The 10,750-nt window shown below is 36.3% G+C and overlaps 1 protein-coding gene across 1 annotated transcript; it reads left to right on the top strand.

Moving 5' to 3' along the window:
- The first annotated feature begins 6,803 nt into the window (after positions 1-6,803).
- Positions 6,804-7,896, top strand: LOC127192776 (olfactory receptor Olfr180-like). Its single transcript, XM_051150089.1, has one exon. It carries the CDS (start codon positions 6,937-6,939, stop codon positions 7,894-7,896), a length of 960 nt encoding a protein of 319 aa, XP_051006046.1. The 5' UTR covers positions 6,804-6,936.
- The last annotated feature ends 2,854 nt before the right edge of the window (positions 7,897-10,750 follow it).

Genomic DNA, 10,750 nt, shown 5'->3' with positions numbered 1-10,750 from the left:
AGGCAACAATATCATAGTATATTATTTAAAACACACTTTTACTCACTTAAACTATTCCTATTGAGGGGTCTGATTTGTACTTGTACCCATGTCTAGAGTTCTCTTTTCCCCTCCAGATTTGTGCCATTACCTTTTGTTAGTCAAATGTTGACCATCCTTGGCACTTACAGGAAACCAAGAGGCTTGTTATCTTCATCTCTCTGCCTTCTGTATTTCATTGTGTTTTCCTTTTAGTTAACTTTATTTTTAATCTTGTCTTTTATATTTTCAAAATTATAATTACACCATTTTCTCTTTCACTTTTCTTCCTCAAGATCTCCCATAAGCCCCTCCTTGAGCTTTTCATATCAATGGCCTTAGGTTTTACCATTATTATACACACATAGGTACATATATACAACCTGCTCAGCCTGTATAGTGTTACTTGCATGTATGTTTTCAGGACTGGCCATCTGTACTGGATAACTAATTAATGTGTTCCTACTGGGTAAAACTATTTCTCACAATCTCAGCATTCTTTAGTTGCTTGTGGTTCTTTGTATAGGGTTAAGGCGTCCTAGATTATCCCCCATCCATGTTAACTTTGTTATTATTAATGACATTAGTCTTTGATGGAAACAAATTAATAGCAAAGACTTTGGTGAACACTTCCCTAAAGCTCCCTAAAGAGAGCACTTTGTACTATCATGGTATGTCGGGAGCCGGTCCGCCATTACAAGATGGCGCTGACTTCCCGTTTCCTGGTTCTTCACGGAGGCCCTTATGGCCAGTGCGCATGCACAAGCACGTCACCCTTACATAACCCGCTTACGCGGGCGGTATGCTAATTAGGTATTCTCTAGAGCACCAATGACGGGAGGACACGTCCCTCTACGCCTTGATATTTCCTATATAAGCCAGGGATTTTACGGGGAGTGGGTCCTTCTCCATCAGTCTGCAGAGAGCTGTACAATAAAATGCTGTCAGAAGAATCCTGAGTTGCCGCGTCTCCTTTATCGGCGAAAGGTGCGCGCGACACATGGTATTCTTATTATTATCTTTACATTAATACAATACTGTTATCTGTAGACTTCACTTTGGACTTTAACACTTTTTCCATTAGTGTCATACTTCCCATGATCCAGTTTAAGATGCCAACTTGTCTTTAGTTGTCAACCCTGTTTATTTTCCTAGAGAATGTAACAGTTTTAGGCCAATTGTGTCATCAACCATGACCACTTGAGAAGAGTTCTGCCCACATATCTTTTATCATTCTAATTTCAGTCTGTCTCACATTTTTTTATCATTGTATATTTCCTTCGGAGAAGAATATCACAGAATTTAAGTATGCTTATTCTATCAGCAGGTACCTGCATTAACATGACTTATGGCTGTTGCTAACAGCTTATCTTGTTTGACTAAAAATAAGATATGCTTGGTTTCAACTAATGGGAAGTTATATGTCTCCTTTCCATAAAATTCAGTAGAAAGTAAAACAAACAAATCTGGATGAAATTAAAAGAGAAAGGACTTATATGACACATTCTATAGAGGGAGGAGTATAGTGAATTCTGGAACTATTTTGATACCAAATCTGTAACTAAGAAAAATGCTTGAGAGAATGAAAATGCAATATTAGAGACACTCAACACATTTGGCATCTCCATTGGATTGGGGCAGAAAATCAGGTGTAATGCTGCAGGGATGGAGACAAATGAACTTATGTAAAAAGTCATATGAGGACAGCAATAAACAACACACAGATTTTTAGCAGAAACAAAAAAACCTAAACAAAGGAGAATGGAAGGTCTCTGTCAGTACCCCAGAAACAGAAACTGCACCCTGTAAAATAATATATTGGAAACCTGCAATTTCTCTCTGCGCCAAGATGGTATGAAACAAGGAATTCCCTGACTCACTAGCTTCCTCAGTGCTGCTACTGCAGGTTTTTACTGACAAACCTTGTGGGTAAGGTACAGAAGTCAGAACCAGGTGCCTCTTTATTTTTTTTTTCCAGGTGCCTCTTTATATCTCCAAATTTGTGTTCCCTGTGCTCTATAATATCAAGGCATGGGACCACATGCAGTGTCACGGTTAAGTCAGAAAACCAATGGGGAATGGATGCAAAATCAAGGTCACAGGTCTATGTGGTGGAAATGGGACCGTGTTACAGAGGAAAGCAGAGGGTGCTTCTGTTTGGGAATGGTGGCTCAACTCCTTGGAAGATAAAGAAGCTCAATTATGTGTGGTTAGTAGAGGGGCCTGTGGCAGAGACCAGCATGACTAGACAGCCAGGACACTCAGTCCCTGTGACCTGCATTCTCTGTGGATCGCTTTGATTCTATCACGCAGCACACAGAGCCCCAGAGAGGTTGAATAGCAGAGCAAGCAACCGTCACATGCATGTTCTAGTCAAGTGACACTGGCTTGAGGGGGAAACACCAAACAGGTTCTTCCTGTCTTGGCTGTCAGGAATGGACTTTCTCCTTTCTGAGTGGAAGTGAGAACTTCTGGAGGGAGAAGTCTGTGTGTGAAAAGATCATTGTGCTTCAGGTCTCACAGCCAGAGTCTAGGCAGAGCACTGAGAGGAGTGAGAAGAATGAGGCATGGAAGGACCCAGAGCGCTCAGGAGCACCATAGGAGACCATCAGGGCCAGAGGATGCGCACCCGGGAGGCGGGGGGGGGGGGGGGGGGGGGGGGGGGGGGGGGGGTTCTGAACAAACTGTTGCACCAACCAAGGGCAATGCATGCAGTGAACCTAGATAGATCCCCTGTAGAGCTAGCTGCCCATGGAGCGCTCATTCTTCACGGGTGTTGAGGGCGTAAGGACTGCCTCTGACAGGAACTCAGGTGCTCCCGATTTGATCACTTCCCCAAGGTAGGGAGGCCCTGTTGGCACACAGAGGAAGGGGAAGCAGGCTATCAAGATGAGACCTGATAGGCTGTGGTCATACGGTGGACGAGGAGGGCCCCTTCTGTCAGAGGTCTAGGTGAGGGGAATAGGGCGGAAGAGGAAGGGAGGGTAGGAACAGGGAGAGACAAGCAAGAGGATAACAATCAAGATGTAACCTGAATAAATTTTGTATCATGCCAGATTGGCACTGATGCTCTTCAGAAGATCTGCCAGTCACAGGAAATCAGAAAAGGCAAGGTACGTGCACGCGCACGCGCGCACACACACACACACACACACACACACACACACACACACACACATATCACATCACATCCACTCACTTAATAGGGCATATCAATTAGATATTGTTTCTATACCTGTGCGCACTAATCAGGTTAGACATATTTACCCCTAAAATATTTACCATTTTAATGTTGTGAAAACCTTCAAAATCCTTTATTTCAGTTTTATGACTATGACCTGTATGCACCTACGGGAACTGCGCCCCTTGCTCCTGTGCTGCAGCTCTATTCATTCACCTTTGACTATCTCACGGCTCCTCCCCCAGTCTCTGGCAACAACCATTCTACTCTCACCATCTGTGATGTCACTTCATTAGATTCCAAAACTGAGATCGTACAGAACTCACATTTTATTTGATATAATGGCTATGTCTATATTTAATACTTGGTCTAGGTTACTCTCTAGAGTTTTGTAAATAAATGATGTGGGTCTCTGTGAGAAGATTGTTTCTCATTTATATATGAAGTTTCTCATTAACCTGAAAGTTACCAAGGGCTCCTCTACCCAATGTTGGACTAAGTGCTTTTTCTATTTAATCAGTTTGTAAAATTTGAATTTAATTTAAATATCTTCAATAAATTTAACTAAGTCATGAAGTGCCTAGACTATCTGAAATTATAAAATGCTTGTCATATGTAAAGCAAAATAGAAAATTAATCTAAGATAAAATAGAACTTTTCCAAGAAAAATAACTGGATGAATATACAAGTAAAATCTGATTAAAAGTCTGTATATCAGTGGGGTGGGTTGGCACATGCCTTTAATCTCAGCACTCCAGGAAGCAGAGACAGTCAAATCACTGTGAGTTTGAGACTAGGTTGGTCTACAAGCGAGTCCAAGGCAGCCAAGGTTACACAGAGAAACTCTGTCTCAAAAAAATAAAAACAAACAAACAAAAAAGAATCTTTATATCATAAAAATCACTTCAATGACTTTGATATTAGAAAATTAATATAATGTATTCAAAGTATCAGACTTCATATGAAGAGTAGACATATTTAGATACATGAATACATCTAGGAGGGCATTTACGATTAAATGTTCTCATTTGAAATCCAGTAAAAAAAAAGAAAGAAATATATATATATATATATATATATATATATATATATATATTCTTTGTGATGGATACTTAAGACTGAATGATTAAAAAAAAGTCATAGGTGATTATAAATTTCCAGCCCAGGAAACTCTCATAAAACCAAGATAATGAGTATGGAGACTAAGGATAATAGGATAGAGACGAACAAAGAGCCAAAACCATTTTCTGTGTGCAAAATCATATCTATAACAGAGAAAGGATGAAAGTGGGAGGCACTCTAAAATGTGTCTTGTAATTGTGAAATTAATTACATTAATCATGGTAATACTTTCAGAGATATTCATTTATCTCCAAACATATGGAACTGAGCATAGGAACACAGCCTTGTACATGCCCACTTTACTAAAATTCTTTTTATTTTTCAACACATAAATGACACCAAGGGAGATAACCAGAGTAGTTGCCAAAAATGAATCTATAGGATGTGGTCAGGATCTAGAGGTAGTGAAAAAATGGATCTATAGGGATGTAGTCAGGTTCACTCTAGATAGTGAAAGAAAAGTGTGATTCTATTGTTTGTATCAGGTAATGTTGTCTTATACAGAAATCCAAATTTATTTTCAAATTTGTTTGTAACCAAGTGATCTGTATTGTTTCTGTACCCATGATCATTTCCATGTAAGCAGGATTGATGAGACACAAGTAATCAAATGTGTGGACAATAAATGTACTGTTAAAGACAACTCTATTCATGGACATTTGATTTAACCTCAAAATCTCATTTCTCTTACCCTTAATTAAGGTATTTGGTTTACTAGTGTTTTGGGAAACAGCCTATCAGATTAAAGTCTCAACAGAACTACCTAATGTTAATGCCAAGGAACTCCCTTTAGATTCAATGAATGTTTATACTTTTGCCCTGCAGATAACATAGTAATTGTCACTGACCTGTGAGTAGTGTATCCTAGATTCTCATAAATTATTCCCTAATGTCATAAGGTCTCTGTAAGTATCAGGTGACTCTGCTAGGCCATATAATATGATGGTTAGTGAACTCACAGCATGTGGATGGATTTCAAATTCATTTCTAAATATGAAGAATCAACTCTAAAATATTTAAGCATTTATTTTTACATTTTATTCACTTATGTTTAGTTTGTCTCTAAATTGAAGATAAACCAAAAGATAGAATGATGCAGTAAATAGGTTATTCTGTTCATTCTGAGCTCAAAGCACCATAGTTTTGTCAGAAAATACACAGGTAAGCTATCAACAAGTCTGAAAAATAATTCTAGGATGGAAAGTACGATAGTTTCAGATTTGGTTTAATAATTATGTTTGTCAGTAGAAGGGAAAATGAATTTTTACATAGTATGTTCTGATACAGGACTTTTTAAACAAAGTGGTATGGCTAGAATTAAATATGAATATACCTATTTGATTTTCTGGTATGTGTTGATAAAAGCAATATTTTAAAGTGCTAAAAGTATTTTTTCAAAATAGCGTAATTTGAGAGATATTATAGTGTTATATATTTAAATTATAAACAGCAGTTTATTTTACTGGATTAATTAAGACATTAGTGATACAATGTAAAAAAACCCTTTCTATGTTATAGGAGTGAATTATGAAATCGTGTATTAAGTTCAGTCTAGAAAATAAAAATCATGGAGACAGAATTACAGTGTAATTTTACAGCAGTACTATTTAAATAACTATTGTAAGCTGTTCTTTAAAATTATCTATTTAAATTCTATTTAAGCCAGAGGATTTTAGCAATTCCTAGGAAAAACATAATTATAACAGTAAAAATACATGCTGTTGCTGGATTTAATTATTTCAGCGTTATACTGGCCAAACTAAAATCTAATAAATGTGCGCTCATTGGATCTTAACATATGGTTTAGGAGAAAAATAATTTAAAGTTTAAATAACCATATAAATGTAAAACCTTTATTGAATTCAGTAAAAGAAAAGCATTGCTTCACCTTGACAATATTGGAAAGTGCACAGCAGGTATTAAACATATGCATTTCAGTGTGTGCACTGTGAGCACATGGCTTCTCACTAAGACATGTAATAAAGAACAAATGCAGGACACTGGAAACTAGACAGATTTGTTAAGAAGCAGGGATAATTAAAGTAGAAGTAATACTTTGGACATTTATCAAACAAGATAGAATAAGATCTAAAATCTGTTAAAATCAATAAAGAAATGATTTTATACAATCTTATGTAATATACCCCATAGTACTAGTAGCAGGGAAAGGTGATTTTTAAGACAAAATATGTTTTCTAACTCACTCTAATTCTATGAAGGTTTTATAAATTAGTCACTTAAATATTTACAGAGTAATTTATTTTTAAACATCACATTGACCCCTGAGTATGCTATTTTTGTGTTATTAGAAGAGATTCAATTTTTAAAAATATAAAGTCACATACGCGGACCATGAGTTTATACAGAAATGCATAACAATCCATGAACTAACTCTAGGAGCTAGTTCAACAACATCTCAAGAAAATGCTCCTGTGCACAATCTATGTGTGATTTCTTTCTCAGATGACATCACCTACGACAACAGATTTCAGGCAACAGCTAAGGCAAATTGGACAGATCTTCACCTGTGCACTGTAACTAGAGCAGGAGAATTAAGAATATTAAATTTGTTAAGAATATTAAATTCTTCAGCAAATTTTTGTCTCAGTAGAGAAATGAGACTGGAGAAGACAAATCGCTCTTTGACAACAGAGTTCATCCTCATGGGATTCACAGACCAGCCAGACCTGAAGACCCTGCTGTTCCTGGTGTTCTCTCTCATCTATCTGATCACCATGGTGGGGAATCTCGGGCTGGTACTCTTGATCTACATGGAACGCCGTCTCCACACACCCATGTACATCTTTCTGGGCAACCTGGCTCTGATGGACTCCTGCTGCTCCTGTGCCATCACTCCCAAGATGCTGCAGAACTTCTTTTCTGTGGACAGAAGGATTTCTCTCTATGAATGCATGGCACAGTTCTATTTTCTCTGTCTTGCTGAAACCGCAGACTGCTTTCTGCTGGCAGCCATGGCTTATGACCGCTATGTGGCCATTTGCAACCCACTGCAGTACCACACCATGATGTCCAAGAAGCTCTGCCTTCAGATGAGTATAGGCACCTTCATAGCCAGCAACCTGCATTCCATGATTCATGTAGTGTGTCTCTTAAGGTTAACTTTCTGTAAATCAAATCGCATTGATCACTTCTTCTGTGATATTCTTCCCCTATACAGGCTCTCCTGTACAGACCCGTTTATCAATGAGCTAATGATATATATTTTTTCAATGCCAATTCAAGTCTTTACCATTACCACAGTCTTGGTCTCTTACTTCTACATTCTGTTCACTATTTTCAAAATGAAATCCAAAGATGGGAGAGGAAAAGCATTTTCTACATGTGCATCCCACTTTTCTTCTGTGTCAATATTCTACATCTGCCTTCTCATGTATATTCGACCATTTGAAGAAGGGAATAAAGATATACCAGTGGCTGTATTTTATACAATAATAATTCCATTGTTAAACCCTTTTATTTACAGCCTGAGAAATAAGGAGGTAGTAAATGCTCTTAGGAAAGTTATAAAAACATATAGTACTTTTAAAAATTCTTCATCTTCTATAGCCCATTAAATTCAGCTCATTAAAATGATTCTAGTAATATGAAATATAGAAAATTAAAATGTTTATATAAAATATTAACCTTTAGATCATTATACTGTATTTATTGAACAGTACAATACTAGTGTAATTCCAAAATAATTTGTCAATTATTCACCTGAATAATATAACTCAATTTCATAGCTCAAATAAGTCGATGTAAATTTAGTAACTGTCATGCTACTTTTCTTACTGGACTTTCTAATAATATAGCTTCAGTAAATTAATACAACATTATGATTTGATGTTCAAATGTTTAGGAATATCCTTTCATTAATATTGTTTAGTTAATTTAATAAATTTGGATGATTTATTTCTAGTATTCAAAACCTTAAAATTTTCCAGGCAACATTTCAAAACTGGATCACAAATGCTGTTCCTAGGTTGTTTTGCCATTTCTCCAATTTTGTTTGGGCCCCTACAAAGGTATTATCCATCCCAAATCATCTGGAAGAAACCTTAAGGGAAGAACACCCCATTTCCTTTAAGGGGGGTCAGGTAAATGTTTGCCCTCTTGGGCTATATAGGGTTATATTTAATGGGAGTTGGTTACAAGTTATTATTGGTCTTATTTAGAGAAAAAACAAGGTTGGACTTGGGGATGTCTCTCTTTTCTTTTATCTTCCATTCTTAGGTTTGGAGATAGGGGTTGAAAAGAAAGAAGGGGAATATAGAAATATATAGGGAAAATAAAACAAAGGGTAGATTAGTGAATTTACTCAACTCAATGCCCTAATTGTTACTCATAAGGTTATTTTTAATTCACTGCTATAGAACTTTGTATATATATGCAAAATAAGTTTAATTTTAGATACAGTGGTATAGAATTCAAATGTAAGATTATTCTTCACACATTAGATATATTTCTTCTCTAAAATACAGTTTTGTACCCATATAGTACAATTATAACACAAGGTTTACTTCCAGTACTTTGAAAGTATTATGGCAAGCTGTTTAGGATAAATACATTATACAAATTAATTGTTAATTGATCAATTCATGGTCATATTAATTACTAGTCTATTTTTAGCACAAGAATATACATTTAGGTACAACAGATAGATATGATTCTATAGAAACATAAGGCAAAATAATTAGATAAGGTCTTCAAAAAAAACCTCAGAGACATACAGAATGTGGCATTTTTAAATGTTTTTATTATTTTAAAGATTCATTGACAATGAGACAGGTTAACTCCTGGCAACACCCAGCCTACCTCAAAGAGGATGATGAGCATCAAAGAATTGCTTATGGAGATGGCTTCAAATGTGGCAAACCAGCTGCTGGGCAAAATGTCCTTATTTATACCCAGACAGAATTCTGCCTTAAAAAAAAAGCAAACTTGAATGCAGGCAGAGTCAATGCCAAACTCTGCCAAGACAGGGTAAGCAAGTCCTCAATAGTTCCTGACTCACAAATATGTCTGTCAAATATATTGGGCCAGAAAGCTGAAGATGATCTTCCAATGTTATAGAGAGTTTTGGATGACTTCTCCGGTAACAAACTCTGTCCTCTCATTTGGGAAGCTACAAATCTGCACTCCCGGTCTACTCAGGTGATCGATTTTATTCCTTTTCAAGTCTCTGATGGGGTTGAAGACCTGATAGTTAAGTTTCACAGTTAAGCTTAGTTGTTTGGGGATTAAGATGTTTTTATGTCTAGATAGATGTTTTAAGTTGATAATGACAAGATATGATAGATATTTATTTACATTCAGAATTTTAGTTGCACCAAGATAGGAAAGATGTTTTCTTCAAGGCTGCCAAATCCAAATAGCCAAAACACTAAGACTGTAACATTTATATCATTCCTGATTGTTTCATGGTTCTTCTTGCTGTAGGTAGTTTATTGTATATATTGTAATAATATAAATGTGTATGTAAAAATGAAAAAATATTTAATAAAAAAAATTTCCAGGCAAAAACTGGGTGATTATCATTCAGAAATTGTTAATTTTCCTCCGCCCTCCCTTCCATCCGTCCATTTCTCTTTAAACATTTTAAAGCTTTACCTCCTCAACAAGAAACACTCTGAGGCATCAAAACAAATACAAGCAACACAGAAAAACTATAGTATATAAATATTATTACTATTATTTATAATACATTGTTTATAAATATTATCAATATTTTAAATATTAATTTAATTTACTGAGTTATTAATAGTTTGAAAAATAAATACCATAAAGCCATAGATTTGATATTTTCTCAGAGTAACTAATTTATAACAATTATTGTTTGGGTAGGATAAACTCAAAATGAAAACTTTGTTCCTGAGTGTGTCTGATATAATCTGAATATTTTCTCATTCTTTTCTTTTCCTGGCTATGGGAAATCTTGTCTAATGTACAAATCCTTAAAACAGAATTATGTGGTTTCTCATTTCACTTCTCCATGGGGTGCTTGGACCAAATGGAGGAAGATCAAGCAGAGTCTGTAAACAGTAGGGGTGGGGGAGAGTCTACAAGATTTCAGTATGGCTTGGAGTGCTGGGAGGAGAAGACCTTCTCCAAGGATTAAACAGCCACTCTTAGATCATATTTAGTGCTTATGCATGTTTATATTCCAGGGAGAAGAATCGCTATATGAACCTTGGGGAGTGAGGAGGGGTCCACAGGGTGAATGCATTTAACTGGCTAGGGCTTGGATGCTGGTGATACTCTATTTGTATCTAAGTGCCAGCTACTGATTGAGTACCTGACCACCTGGAAGGAATCACCAGACTATGTGCTCTGCAGCAGGTATTGAAACAGGGAGGGAGCCCTCCAACTTTTGCTACTCTCGGGATGAGATTTTAAACCTCAAATTTGAGACTTCCAGGGTTTGAA

The sequence above is a fragment of the Acomys russatus genome, chromosome 8, assembly GCF_903995435.1.
Source record: "Acomys russatus chromosome 8, mAcoRus1.1, whole genome shotgun sequence".
Lineage (NCBI taxonomy): Eukaryota > Metazoa > Chordata > Mammalia > Rodentia > Muridae > Acomys > Acomys russatus.
Note: the sequence above shows the minus strand (reverse complement) of the source record. Positions and strands in the feature narration are given on the sequence as shown.